This window comes from Hibiscus syriacus, unplaced genomic scaffold, assembly GCF_006381635.1.
Source record: "Hibiscus syriacus cultivar Baekdansim isolate YM2019G1 unplaced genomic scaffold, ASM638163v2 tig00110187_pilon, whole genome shotgun sequence".
Classification (NCBI taxonomy): Eukaryota; Viridiplantae; Streptophyta; class Magnoliopsida; order Malvales; family Malvaceae; genus Hibiscus; species Hibiscus syriacus.
The window spans coordinates 2614433-2630435 of NW_024062618.1; the positions used below are offsets into that span (position 1 = coordinate 2614433).

At 35.4% G+C, this 16003-nt stretch overlaps 1 protein-coding gene and 1 pseudogene across 1 annotated transcript; one reads left to right on the forward strand and one right to left on the reverse strand.

The window, feature by feature from the left end:
• The first annotated feature begins 593 nt into the window (after positions 1 to 593).
• On the forward strand, positions 594 to 6718 carry LOC120217408 (annotated as a pseudogene).
• Positions 6719 to 12595: 5877 nt separating this feature from the next.
• Positions 12596 to 14928, reverse strand: LOC120217725 (coatomer subunit zeta-1-like). The gene is made up of 6 exons (XM_039214796.1): positions 14821 to 14928; positions 14258 to 14417; positions 13847 to 13994; positions 13652 to 13729; positions 12882 to 12966; positions 12596 to 12733 (listed from the first exon to the last, which is right to left on the reverse strand). Exons 1-6 carry the CDS (start codon positions 14821 to 14823, stop codon positions 12674 to 12676), a joined length of 534 nt encoding a protein of 177 aa, XP_039070727.1. The 5' UTR covers positions 14824 to 14928; the 3' UTR covers positions 12596 to 12673.
• Between the last annotated feature and the right edge of the window lie 1075 nt (positions 14929 to 16003).

Consider the following 16003-nt stretch of genomic DNA (forward strand, 5'->3'; position numbering starts at 1 on the left):
AAAGAGGTGAGACCGTAAGAGGGATGGCATTTCTAGGGTTTCATTATTGTTAGGGTTTGTAGTTTGTTCGAGAGATTAGTATATATCAACGGTTCACATCAGTCCTCTCGCCTTTTACGGTTTTGTTCTTTGGGTAAACTATACCATTAACCACTTAATTATTTAACCCTTTTATTTTTATCATCGATCTTTGAATTTTATCAATTAAATCACCTAACTATGTAATAGAAATCAAGTCACTTCTTGTTAATATCTAATGGAAGTGACGTTGTGGCAGTTAATAAAATTGATATAACTATACATTTAGTCTTTAATTCTTATATTTTCTATCAATTTAGTCATAATTTAAATTTAATTAAAAATTAATCATTTAATCAAGATGTGACACGTGTCATATGACATATGTCACCACCTAATTTAAAGATTCTTTAATAATTTTATTTTATTTAATAAAAAATGAAGTACTCACTTTATAGCATATGAAGTCGAAAAAGAACCTAACTAATCCACTTATGAAAGGGTTAAGTAGGAAATTGGTTTTGGATTCGTCGAGGGATGAGCCTAAAGTCCATTGGTTGAGCCTAAAATCCATGATGGCTCAATATAATACTGGTATATGTCTAGCAATCGAAGAGATGCGATCCTGCATACATGAATCAGATGTCAACTCGGATCTATCTGATGTCGTATCAAGCTTCCGGCCTGCTAATGCTCCAACAGAGGCTTGGAAAAGGAAGCCCATAACTCTTGTGCTTGATTTGGATGGTAAGATTTGCATTTTTCGTGTGTTCTCTACTTTGTTTTTTTTTTTTTTTGGTCTTCAAGAGCAATCCATCATCATTCATTCACCTTCACTGCTGCCTGAACATTTCTTCAAATGAACTAATTAATTCTTGTGATCTTTTAAAGCGTGTATCAAACAAACTGATTCAAGTCTTTAAATGGAGCCTATAACTTGGAGTTTAATTTACTATGAGAACTATACAAGATATTGGCTTTAACTGATTAAGGAAAAACTGGTGGAACTTTTTGGGAACTTATTCTGTCAAGTCCCATAAACAGAGCAGGGTAAACCACTAGTCTCTGGAAAATGTTGTGCGTGCGTATGTACAAATTTTAATGTCTGTGAGGTCAATATTGAAGGTTTGCCAGCGAATTTCCAAATGCTTTCTGGGGTATAAATTGATTGCATGCAGACCAGTTTTGTTTGCTAAAATATTATCCGACAGTATGAATTCACATATTGAATAATTTCAGATGGCATTTGTGTTCTGGGAGCTCCTTTCTCCTTTTACAATTTCTGTAGAATTATTTGAGCTTCTTTTCTGTTTTACTTGGTGCTTTAAACAAACTAATAATAAATATTACTATAGTGTTTGATTACCATTTCTTTGAAATACGCAGAAACTCTTGTGACTTGTTCACTCTACACTAGAACATTGCAATGATGCTGACTTCACCTTTACAGTCTTTTTCAATATGAAAGAGCACACTGTATATGTACAGCAGAGGCCTCGCCTACAGACATTTTTGCAGAAAGTTGTAGAGATGTTTGAAGTTATCATCTTTACTGCCAGCCAAAGCATTTACGCTGAACAATTACTGGACATAATGGATCCAGATCGAAAGTTCATATCTTGGCGGGTTTATCGTGAATCTTGCATTTTTTCAGATGGAATTTTCACAAAAGACTTGACACTTTTAGGTGTTGATCTTGCAAAGGTTGCTATAATTGATAATTCTCCAGAGGTATTTACTTACTCACCTAAGGTTTTTTGTCTAGTAGCAGCATCAAATTTATTCTCTACTATCAAATTAAATAGTAAGAGGGTGAAATATCTTGAAATGAAAAAGAAAAATGGGAAAGAACAACAATTTTCTTATGCTTATACTTCTAATTGCTCAAGAATTCTTCTTTGCTGATTTCAGGTTTTCAGGTTGCAAGTGAATAACGGGATTCCTATTAAGAGTTGGTTTTATGATTGTAACAACCCGAATATTTACAAAATAATATTAATTGAAATTGGAGGTAAATTGTGAAAATGGGTGAAATTAAGTGACTAAATTAAAATTTATGGAAACTTGTATGCCATTTTCGAAGTAAAGGAAATTCAGGGACCAAGCCTTAAATTTCCCCTAAAACTGTCGGTAGGCTTGATGATTTAAGCGTGATTTATGATTTACAATCAGAAATCACAAATGCTATTCCTTCAATTTTCTTCCTTTCACACCTCCACTTTCAAGTCCGATCCAAACGCCGTCCGAATTCCGATCGTTGTTTTGAAACCACCGTTGTGTTCATCATCGAGCGAGAAACAAACCCTTCAAATTAATTGAAGCGAAACGCGGCCAAACGTCGGGAATTTCCAGTCAAAGTAGCGACGGTTTTGTTAGCTCTATCACCGAGAAAATCTTAAATTCACCGCTGATCGTTGCTCCGTTTACGACACCTCCCGCACCATCGTGTTCCTTGTGCCGTTCCGAGTTCACCGGTGTCAACCTTGTCCGCCGTAGACGGCGGCGCGTGAGGAGGTGGTGCAGTCAAAGATTCGGCCATTTTGAAATCGAGCTCTCCGCCGTTCAAAAATTTGAACCGATCGTTGTAAGTATCTCGAAATCGCTCAAAATAATTTTTAGAAATTTTTTCGGGATTTTTAGGGCCTCGGAGGACGCCTCACGCGCCACACGCGCCGTCGCAGGGCGAGTGGCTGCTGGAAACCGATTTAACCGGTTTGACCGGTCTGAATTGCAAGTTTGTTAGTAGAATTGCAAGTTAAGCCGACCTTGGTTGATGAGATCAAAGCTAAGCAGCCCCTTGATAGCTCATTGCTTTCCATCTTTGAGCAAGTAGAGCAGGGGACAACCTCAGATTACGCAATTGATCAGGATGAAGTTTTATGCTTTAAAGGTAGATATTGTGTGCCTGATGATGCTGAGTTGAGGCAGACTATCCTTACTGAGGCTCATAGTAGTCCATATGCTATACACCCCGGAGGAGATAAGATGTACCGGAATTTGAGAGAGAGATATTATTGGATTGGTATGAAGAAAGACATATCTGACTTTGTGGCTAGGTGTTTGACTTGTCAGCAAGTTAAGGCAGAACATCAACATCCATCAGGTTTGTTACAGCCTATCAAGATTCCTGAATGGAAATGGGAGCGTATTACTATGGATTTTGTTACTGGCTTGCCTATGACTCCTTCGAAAAAAGATTCAGTTTGGGTGATTGTTGACAGACTTACAAAGTCAGCTCACTTCATTCCTGTGCGAATAAATTATACTTTGGATAAGCTGGTAAGATTGTATATTTCAGAGATTGTCGGATTGCATGGTGTTCCATTGTTTATTATTTCTGATCGAGATCCGAGATTTACTTCGAGATTTTGGAAGGCATTCCATACGGCTTTGGGAACAAGATTGGATTATAGTACATCCTTTCATCCACAAACTGATGGTCAATCAGAGAGAGTAATTCAGATTCTGGAGGATATGTTGCGGGGTTGCGTAATCGATTTTCATGGTAGTTGGGAGAACTTTTTGCCGTTGGTTGAATTTGCTTACAATAACAGTTATCAGATCAGCATTCGTATGGCACCCTATGAAGCGCTCTATGGGCGTAAATGTCGCACTCCGATATGTTGGACTGAGTTGCGTGATAGGAAAACGTTGGGACCTGAGTTAGTGCGAGAGACGGAAGACACAGTCAGATTAATCCGTGACCGTCTGAAAGAGGCATTTGATAGGCAGAAATCTTATGCAGATCAAAGAAGGAAGGATATACAGTTTGAAGTGGGAGATCGGGTCTTTTTGAAAGTTTCACCCTGGAAGAAAGTATTGAGATTCGGGCGTAAGGGTAAATTGAGTCCAAGATTTATTGGACCATTTCGTATCTTGAAGAGGGTAGGACCTGTTGCATATCAGCTTGAGTTGCCTTCTGAGCTAAGTCGTATTCATGATGTCTTTCATGTATCTATGTTGAGGAGATACCGTCCAGATCCAGGTCACATTATTCAGGTTGAAGAAGTAGAGCTGAGACCGGATTTGTCATATGAAGAGGAGCCAATTCAGATTTTAGAGAGAGATGAATGAGTTCTTCGGAATAGGCGAATTCCAATGGGCAAAGTTCAATGGAGTAATCGAGGCCCCTCAGAAGCTACTTGGGAGACATTGGAGTCAATGGAGGCTCAGTTTCCTCAACTATTCTCATAAGGTAAATTTCGAGGACGAAATTTCTTGTAGAGGGGGAGAATTGTAACAACCCGAATATTTACAAAATAATATTAATTGAAATTGGAGGTAAATTGTGAAAATGGGTGAAATTAAGTGACTAAATTAAAATTTATGGAAACTTGTATGCCATTTTTGAAGTAAAGGAAATTCAGGGACCAAGCCTTGAATTTCCCCTAAAACTGTCGGTAGGCTTGATGATTTAAGCGTGATTTCTGATTTACAATCAGAAATCACAAATGATATTCCTTCAATTTTCTTCCTTTCACACCTCCACTTTCAAGTCCGATCCAAACGCCGTCCGAATTCCGATCGTTGTTTTGAAACCACCGTTGTGTTCATCATCGAGCGAGGAACAAACCCTTCAAATTAATTGAAGCGAAACGCGGCCAAACGTCGGGAATTTCCAGTCAAAGTAGCGACGGTTTTGTTAGCTCTATCGCCGAGAAAATCTTAAATTCACCGCTGATCGTTGCTCCGTTTACGACACCTCCCGCACCATCGTGTTCCTTGTGCCGTTCCGAGTTCACCGGTGTCAACCTTGTCCGCCGTAGACGGCGGTGCGTGAGGAGGTGGTGCAGTCAAAGATTCTGCCGATTTGAAATCGAGCTCTCCGCCGTTCAAAAATTTGAACCGATCGTTGTAAGTATCTCGAAATCGCTCAAAATAATTTTTAGAAATTTTTCCGGGATTTTTAGGGCCTCGGATGACGCCTCACGCGCCACACGCGCCGCCGCAGGGCGAGTGGCTGCTGGAAACCGGTTTGAACCGGTTTGACCGGTTTGAACCAGTTTGACCGGTCTGACCCGACCCGACCGTTGACCCGACACGATCGGACCGTTGACCGTTGACCATTGACTTTCTTTGACCAAAACTTAAAATGGCTTTGACCGAGCATTAAACGACCGTTAATCTTTTTCGAGTATACCTATCCTGATAGTTTTCGATGTGCCAAATCCGTTTCCGTTGTCCGTTTTGTCAAATTCGAACCCGAAGGACTCCAAATCGATGGTCAAAGTAGTTGACTTTGACTTTGACCAAGAATCTGAATTTTCGAAAAGTCATACTTTATGTTTTTCGACGTCATGATTCCGATTCCGTAATTCGTTTGGCCAAATTCAGACTCAAAATACCCCAAATTGATAGTCAAACCCGAAAAATGCTTATATACTTAAGAAGTCTGGTTTTGAACAAATAAATAGGATTTGGGACTGATAGATTATTATTGTTTGAAGGTACAAGAGACTCTCCGGATCGTTCGACAACTCGACCCTGCTCTTCTAGATCAGTTAAACCACGTGTGCCATTATTCACGCGTTCGAAAATGGTAGCAGAGCGTGGTGAAACCAGCAATCAATAGATTTGCTATTTGAACCTATTGTCGAGGTGTGTTCCCTACTTATTACTGAACTGTTTTATTGGTTTTAATATATGGTACACCGAATTCATTTGGTTATTGTTTTATGGATGCACCAATTTAATGTGACAATTTATGGAATATGACTGCTATCTAATTTTTGTTTTGAAATGGTATATGATTACCATGTTTTTGGATTTATGGAATTTATGTCACGGTGCAATTGAATTTTTGGAATTGAATTACGATGGAATAGCTCTGATCAAGCTAAATGGGCCTAATGTGACTCTTGAGGGCCCCAAGATGTTTCATTAGGTCGGCTTTCCTTTGCTGTGTGCTTTGGGTAAGCTATATGGACTTATTGACTTGGGCTTAAGGATACAAGCTTCAGAGCCTATCCTTAAGTCGGCTTTCTTTTTGCTATGTGCATAAAGTAAGCTATATGGAAAATAATTTTGAGAACTACTGATGGTGTACCAGAAAAGGGTTTAAACTATGATTTTCAAAAGCTAAACTCTTTTACGAATTTGTGAGATTACTGGACTATGATTTGTACCTATTGACATTTTATGGAAATGTTGGGACACACTGAGCCTAGCTCACCTTTTGAAAATGTTTTCCCCCTTTCAGATACTGTTGGTTAGATACCTCGGTTCGAGCACTTGGAGGATCAACATATCTCTTGAAGTGAATCAGATTGTAATGTTTTTATCTTGCAAGTTGACTTTATTTTGGTGACATGGACCTTATTTTAAATATCGGATTTTATAATGATGACTCTTTTGCTAGTACTGCTCGGTTTATTGTGATTTTGAATTTGAAGACATGTTTTAAATTAAATTATTATTTATTGGTACTATATTTACGAGTTTGATTTTGATAGTATAATTTGTTTATAATTTCATGTTATTTATAATATGATTTTATATTGATAGAATAACGATTTCGGAAAATGTCTTTAATAATCATAATGTGATCCACTAGACTTAGTCGAAACGCATAGGCCGGGTCTAGGGGTTACAATGATCCATCCGATTCTTCACTAATTTCGTTGCTTCCCTTCTTAGAGACTCTGGTTGATGTTGATGATGTACGTCCTATCATTGAAAGAAATTCGGTAACAAGGAATAAGAGCGCCTTGTTTTCATTTTTCTGATAGCTTTCAATATAGTGCCTCGCCCTCGTTTTTGATTTTAAGTGAAATTTGGCCTCTAATTAAAAACTCTTTTCTCTTCAAAATTAACCACAGGATAAGGCATCGTCTTCTTCCTGTGTCAGCATTTTATTGTTTGTTTCCTTTTCTTTCTACCCTTAGTTGAGAACCCTATGGAGTGCTTTATATATTTTTCTTCTTAATCAAAGGTAATCATAGTAAATGTCTGTTTACTGTACAGCTAAAGTTCCAATGATATACGCATTGTATATGAATTATTTGTGAAATATAATTTTGCAGATTCCTGTTTGCTATTCTTTTCTGCTGCTTAGCTAGTTCTCTTGTTTATATATATATATTTTCATTGCTTCATATGAACATCATTTAGACTCCATCTATGCTTTTGTATTAAGCTATCAAAACTTCACATTGGAAGCTTGTAGGAATTTTTGTCTTATTAGTCCATTGTATTTTTCTGATAGTTCATACTGCCATCAGTAGTTTTTGTTAAAAAAAAACATGGTAGACTTGAACCCCTCTGAGATCATAGCTTAAACTTTCGGTAACTGTTTCTCCATGTTTCATAACTTGAGCTTTTGAGATTTCTACGAGTCCTATATGTGAGCCATATTGAGGAGGAACAGTTATGTTGACTGAAAATACCCAAAATATGAAAAGAATCTAGTGATCATATATAAGCATTTGAGGCAATCAAAAAATTTTGTTTCAAACTACAGGTTCTGCTACAAAGATATTTATAATGGTAGGGAAGTGGAAATCAAATATTATCAACGACTGCTGTTCGAAGGTTCCCAAGAGTTTAGTTAGTCATAAAGTCCCTTGAGTTTTTGATTCAATGACTTGATTTTATAGCAGTAGAGACAAACATAAAAGTCTTTTATGATTAGGTAGGGATTCTCTTGCTGATTGTATGCATACTTCCCTGTGCTTATGTTGTTTAAGTCATGATTCTAATACATTAATTTCGTTCTTGTGCTTAACTGCCAAACTATCTCCATCTATTATCGTTGTAAAGTGCATCGTATTGGAATTGATGACATGTTTAACAAGTGATTGAGCTATTTCAGGTGGGATGGAAATATAGCCCTAGAGCTTAGGGGCAAACCATGTTGCTTTTCCCCCCCAAATATTTAGATTTCGTGATACTTGAGATTCAAAAAGATTAGTGATTATGTTATCCATGTAGATATAGGCAATTTACTCATTGGAAACACTTACCTGTGCCGTAAATGTGAGATCGAATTGGGTTTTGTGCAAGAATCTTGAGATAAAGACTTAAAGATAGGAATGGATCAGAAGATGGAAACTATGAGTGAATCTAGAAGATCTTTTGCAATGGGACCTACCTCATGGTTAATGGCTCCGTCAGCTTTGCTTAGGTTATAAGAAGAGGAAGATTATATTGCCTTGAGCAAAATCAGAACGAAGATCGTATTGCTTCTGATAACATCTGAGTTTGATCATTTTTACAGTTTTGGATGCCTTATGTGCAGGTGTTATGATGAACATTACTAGAGCATCTGCTAATGGAAAAATAATAGGTACGAAGAATTCCATCGCTGCACCACTTTTCTTCCTAATTTACTTGAAATATAGCTACTGACCTTGTATTTTCGAAGCGCTTATAAGAACTCATCGAGTGATGAATGTAACTTTTAGATGATTGTTGTCATTTATAGTCTAATGTTACTTTTTCCTCCATATCCTACTCTTATGTTATATGGTAGGAGGTGATTTAGAGGTTAACAGAGTTACTTTATACACCTTGGACCCTTGTAAAAAGCTTTCACATAACTGCTAATTTTCTTTTCAAAATTGTACATTTTAAATTATTTGTAAATTCTTAGTTGCTGCTTACTTAACAATGCGTTGATTCATTTTGTTCAACTCTTGTGGTATCCTTAGTCTAAAATAGTGCAAGCAACTGTTTTTCATTCTATTTACATTTCTTTGTTTTCCTCTCACAGGATCAAAACTCAGTTGATGAGATTTGTATTTCTGCATTCGAAATTGTATGATGCCAGGCTCCTAATACATGGAAGCGCTGAATAAAAACAGGTCCTGGGCTGGTCGGTCGAGGAGAGCCGTTTACGGTAGGATGATGACCATTATTTATCTTCGAGACAGAACTACCGTCATTGTCTCAGCGCCGAGGTGTTCCCGGACATTTGAAGGATCCACCTTCTCAACTGCCATCATCTCAACTCCCCAGGGATCGGCATTAAAGTCGGCCGCCATTTCTCTTTGCAACTTCATCTCATCGGGGCTATTGGTTGGTTCTTCAACCATAAACACTGGCGATTAGGGGTGTTCGATGTCGGAGGAAGACAAGATTCCCCACCTCTAACAAGACCCAAGGATTTAGAGCCGAACTCAATTCTTAGTAAAAAAAAACTTCATCTCCATAGGTTAAATAAAGGAACTCGTCGATTGTATTGATGTCTTTGACCATGACCAACATCATCATCAAGCTAAAATCATTAGAAGGGTATATATAATGAAAATTATTACTAAAATATGATAAATTATAATTTCATTAATAAAATCATATAATATATAAAATGTTAATTCTCTTTTTTTGTCACTAATATAATTATTTTTTAAAATTTGAATGTATCAAATAAACATTTATTACAAAAATATAATATTAAACTTATTCTAAATAGTTACATATTTTCCCCTCAGAAGTGCATATTAGGGAGAAACTTAGATAAGTTCTGGTTTCATGATTATTCGGAAAACTACAAGTTTCAATGGATGATGTTATCTATTTTCCATAGATTTATTCTATGGATATTAAATATACGTATAGACACGATATTGATATTCTATTGTGCCCAGTGGCTAGGATATCTGGCATTCACTCAGGAGACCAGGGTTAAACTCCCAGCAATGAAACTTTTTGTAACTATTTTTTCCATCTTAACTAAAAGGAGATACAAAAATGGATGAAGCATATTTTAGTGATTCCTTAATGGTTTTTTTTTCTCTTTGTTTGTGGCCCTGCAAGGAAGGACCTTTGCCAGCTGCTAGTGTTGTAGCCATTGTAGGATCACATGCAAGCCTTATGGGGATACCCAACCTGTTGTTTGGTAGGAAATGAAGACTCTCAACTCTGTAAAAATTATCAGAAAGCTGAAGTAGTCTATAGCTCTGCATTATAACACTGCATTATAACACTGTCTACAGTACTGTAATCACATACAAATTTGAAGCAGCAAAGATAATCCAAGTTGTCCTTTGGGAATTGGGAGTAGACGCCTGAAAAGGAACAAAGAAAATCCTTTTGGATTTTCCATGCCAAAGCATCCATTGGTATTCTCCAAATACAATGCGTAAAATACTTAAACCCTTTAAAATGGAGGTTAATGTACTTCTAATCATGTTCGAATCTAATAATGGTACAACAACTCCAAGACCAGCCTTCCTTTTTTTTACTTCCATCTTTTGTGAAAATATTTTTGGGACTTAATGAATACTGGTTACATGTTCAAGTGACGCCAAAATCCTAGTGATTATTCACTGAAATTCTGTGAATATGTGGAATTTCAGCATATGAAGTATGAACAATCAGGGGGCAGTCCATTCACTTAACATTAGGCATTGTTCCTTTGGATATGCTTTGTTCATAAATATGGAGAAGTGAACCAACCGTGGCAATGACTTATGTGCACATGCATTACAGGGAGAAGTCTCCATTGGCAGATAACCAATTTAAACGTGCATGAGAAGTTCATGCTTTGATATGATGCTTGCTCTCTTGCCAAAGGAGATTTGCCACCAATTCTTTTACAGTACAAATTCAAAGACATGCAGAACATGCATAAGTGTAAAAAGACATGCAACATCAACTTTAAAAATGATCCCTTAATAAAACGCATAAAATCATAGAGATCGGATGGTGAGGAACAAGAACATGGCACTGAATAAACTTTAAGCATTCTCTGTTGAACCATGAACAAAGAATAAAGTTGGAGTAAATTGGTAAAAGATCATGCAGTAATCATAAAATTCATTTGGAAGTTTTTCATTCTATACAAATACACAGCAACAAATTAACAAGGAAAACAAAAGCCTACATATTATGCTACAGATCTGCTTGAAACCTGACATGTAGAGATTTACAAAGAGAATGTAGCAATGGCAAGGCAAATCTCCTTTGGCAAAACATAAAAAATGCAAGAAAATAAGCATTTTTGCCAGAGGAGAATTGCACTGTAATTCCTCAACTCCACAGCTACATCTATCTTTGTTTCCAAGACTGATATAATTCCTTGGCTGATGGCTGTAAAGATTCAAGAGTAATATTTGTAAGGTTCAGATACCATGGGCTTTATTCCTAATTTAGGAAGAAGATGACATTAATGAAGTAAAATATTTTGGATATCCCAATTTTCTTATGTTCAAATATATCTTGGATGTAAGTGTTAAATACAAATATGTTGATTTATCTAAACTCTGAACCTTATTACAAAGAATTGTAGATTTGAATCAAAAGGAATATAAATACTTATAGAAAAATGATGGAAGTAAGTTTTTAGCGTAATCATTTTCAAGTTATCTGATAAAAAGAATCACTATCTTCCATTGATGAGAGTTCTTCAAGTCCTATAACCTTTTTTTTATCCGGCTCGTCATTATAAGCGAAATCGAAGTGATTTTAAACTAATTTTTTTGAGAGTTGAGGTCTCGATTTCATGGATTTCTCCTTTCGGACTTATTTGGGAAGCTTTTGAGGATTTATGACTTCGAAAAAAGAGAATAGAGACACAGATTGAAATTAATGCCCTGAAAATAGATAGGTTCTCGAAATCAAAGTGCTAGGACTTATGAATTCGATTTTTCAAAAACAAATCAAATTTTAAATTTTCTCCTATGTATTTTTATTTGTTTCCCTAAAACTTTGATATATATATATATATATACAGAGATGAATTGTAATACACATTTCTTGTATATGTTTCCGTACACAAGTCACACGTGATACATGACTTTTAAAAACATTTACTTATTTGTAAAACCCATAAAATTTTGTTTCGAAAATTAAAACAAAATATTTTAATATAAAACATTCTTTGTTGCATATTACAAAAATTATGACTTTAATACATTTCAGAGCATTTTCATAAGTTCAAATACATGTCATCTAATTATTAAAAGTAGACATAATTTTTCTATAGTTACTGACGAGACAACCTTGGACTGATGACCTATGCTGCACTCCTTACTCTGCTAGTCTTTGTTTTTTACCTACGCATGAAATCAACACACGCTCACATGTCACATAGCTCTTAGATATTTTTTAACTGTCTAGTTAAAAAGGGTTATTTTTCTAGAGTTAAAAATAAGAATAGAATAAAATCTTAGATACCTGTTTTAACTAAAACAATTTTAAATATTCAAACAAATAGTTAAACATTAATTTTTTAAATTAGCTTATAAAAATGAATACGAGAGACGAAGAAGATCCTCCCAACCCAGTTCACTCTATTCGAAACCTCAGGATTTAAACCCTTAACCTTGCTTAAGAGATTTTATGTCTTATCCTACTAGACCTATTGGTTGTTGGTTTAATCTGTACTTATTTAACATATCATTAAGTTAAATGGTCATTTAACAGTCAAGTGGTGTCTAAACATAAAAAAAATCTTCGAATTAATTTTTTTATGGCCAATCATCTGGAGCAATTGATCAGGTTGGGAATCGAAGACCTTACATCGACTTCTGAAGAAAATTTTATAATAAATGCCATTAAGCTCAAATGGCACCATCACTTTAATTTCATGAAAGCAACGCTCACAATAAACATTTCCACTGTACCAAAAGAAAAACAAAACCATGCTAAGCACGTCCAATATCGTATGCTTACAAAGAAACTATATATATATATATATATGTTATATAGGTACTCATCATTTCAGGAGAGATCTCGTAAGATGTTCACGCGCAGTCGCCAATGCTTGAGTTATCGTCTGCACAACATCAAATTTGTTAATATGAGGCAATACTCAGATTTCACTAGTTAAAGAACCCACTTTCGCTTTCTTGTGGAAGAAATAACCAGAAAAACAAAAAAAGAGGAACCATGGTTCGCTCATTTCAAGAACAAGGGTCATATACCTGCTCGGACAAAGGAGCTCCAGCATCCATACTGTGACCGGCAACCTTCCCCACAATCACATTTGCATCAGTTTCAAGAATGATACTGCAGAAACAAAAACAGTTGAGCAAAATTACAAGCATATTCATGGGACAGTTGCTTCTTATGACTTCCCTTCACCTTTCTTTTCACTTAGTTATTTTTTATATGATAAAAGAAAATGTGTGATTAGTGCAGATGCATGTTGATGTTTAACCTCGCCTACCATCTCCATCAAAGCATATTCTTGGGACAGTTGCTTCTTGTGACTTCCCTTCACCTTTCTTTTCTCTTGGTTCTTTTGTTATATGATTAAAAAAATGTGTGATTAGATTCAATGCATGCTGATGTTTAACCTAGTCTACCATCTCCATCCTCAGTGGTATTTACAGGACAAAAATAAAATGTGTCAAAAATGTGTGATTAATGCAGATGCATGCAGATGTTTGACCTAGTCTATCATCTCCCTCAATGGCATTTAACGGGATGAAAAGAAGGATTGAGAGACAAATCAGGCCAAGAACCTTCTTGGTTTAATGTAATATCTGTGGGATATCATGTCTATAATCACAATCTTGTAACAACCAATTTTCGTAGACCCACGACTAGTCCATTGCATGTCAAACTTTGAATCATACAACATCTGCTCAAACTCAGAAATATACCATAGACACCTTAATAATCATAAAAGTAAAAGTGTTTACTGAGCGATTTATTAAACTAAAATAGTAGAATGAACGATAATTCATACCCGCCATCAACAATCTCATCAATGCATAACAAAATGATATCTAAGTTCTCCAGTGCCTCCTTCTTGTCCACAGAGCCTCTGGAACAAGAGGTAAGGAAATGGGGGGAAAACAAAATTCAGTATGGTGATATCACATACAAGCACACATATATCGCAAGATGGTAAGATGGAAGCGGGAAAGTATTATGGATAAACCTAAGGAGAAGACCGACAGCATCAAAAAAACCCTGGAGTACTGCGGCCAAGATAATCTCATTTTCATTTTCGCCTCCAGTCACAAAAAAGTGAAGGTCTTGGACGAACTTGTACACAACAATATAGTCATCAAACATTGTTATCTCAGCTGTAATCACAACACAAAAGCATCATGTTAGAATATCAATATGAAGTGAACCAACAGATACACCAATGCCAACCCAGGTTGCTCTGCCATTCACTGCAAAGAAACAATGAAAACAAAGTTCTATTCCATATTCTCGGTAAACCCTTCATGATCAAGCAAGCAGCCGCTTAAATTAAAAAATCCAATTGAATTGGTTAACTCACCATTTTCTAAATAAATCTATCTGAATTAAAAATATGCATTCTGTGGGGAAACTAGTTTACCTTCGGTCCGGGCATTAGTCTTCTGAGTTTTGGTAAATACAGATTTCTCAAAGGCTTCCTTAGCAGCATTTGTTGGCCAGTCATCTGAATAATACTTAACAGCTATACGTTTCCCTTCGGAATCCAAAAGAAGGATGTTTTTAATTAAAGGGCATAACTCCTACAAACAAGAACACCAAAGCTCATTAAAGAATCATTTTTTTCGTAAAAATAACAATGCTTTAAGCTAACAACCAATCGAGATAATCAAAAGTAAAAATAAATAAATAAATAAATAAATCCTTCTACAATTTCAATTCAGTTTCGAATTCAAAAGTTTCTCCAGTAGTCAAATTTAGTTCATTTGGAAGTTAAATCTAAAAGGAAGAGCTTGGATCTGAGTGTGGCTGTTTGAAAAATATATATTACAAAGGAAATTAAATTCAAATACGAGGTGCCCTGTAGTTAAACTGAACACAGCCAAGGAAGATCTCTGAAACTCAATTTGGGAGAAAATTTTATTTAAATTTCGTATAATTGAAAATAGAAAGACTGCGTAGTTGAAAGAGAGAAAGAAAGCTGACCATTTTTCTCGTTCGGAAAGATTTTCTCGGATACGATGGGATTTTTGGTTTAGTTATGTCCGTCAGAGCTGCAAATGGAGAGTTTTAAGCGACGGGAGAGAAACGGACGAGCGACGAATTAGGTAAATGGAATTATTAATGGAAAAATTACTTCATATATCATTCTACTTTACTCATTGACACATTTGTACAATTTAACTTTTAATCAATTATAACATTAGGCTTTAATTTTATATTCAATTATGTTACTCCGTTATTAAATTACTAATAAACGATTACACAACTAATAATTATCGATATAACATGTCAAACTAAAATGTTATCTAAGTAATTAATTTCAAAAGTGTATTAATTTTGTTATTGAACTTTTAGATATTTTACTTTTTTAACTTTACACTTTTCAATCTCTGTCGACAACCAATCATCGCCTATCACTATCGTGTTTCGCGCTAAAATTGGTATTAAAATATCCGTATTTCACTCCTCATTTTTCTCATATGATTAGGTTTCCACAAAATTTACTTAAAATCGAAGAAATTAACAAGAAAAATCTACCATTTTTTAGATGTTTGAATATTTTCTTAAATTTATGATATTTGAGGTGTTTGTTTGAAATTTGGACGATGAAAAACATTATTTTGAGAAGACAAATAACATATCTCAAAACTAGCATTATTTCAGGTAATGATTTTTTTACGGGAATCAAATATGGGAATACAATTTCGAAAAAAACTATTCTCCTTTGTAATGATCTTTCTCGCGAAGTAAATGCCCCGTAAAGGGATATTGTTTTTCTTTGAAGTCATGGATTCAAACAATTATGGTTATAAATATGTATGCATTATCAATCATTTAAAAAGATTAAAATTATCACGAACTAAACGATCTCAGTGATTAAGGATTTTGTTGTTATCCTTTGAAGTTTCGGGTTCTAGTATCACATATGTCAGGAGTATGAATGTTCGTTGTCAAAAAATTCTAAGAGTTTTTGCACGTATACTACCTTGTATTCACCGTAGATTTTTATAAAAAAAGATTAAGAACAAATATTACCTTCTAATTACGGGTGAGTGTTCAATCGAGTCGAATCAAAAAATATCTAGTTATTCGAGTTGACGAGTTATATTTTATAACTCGAACTTAATTTAAATTTGTTGACTCGAGTCGAGTTTGTAAAATTCAA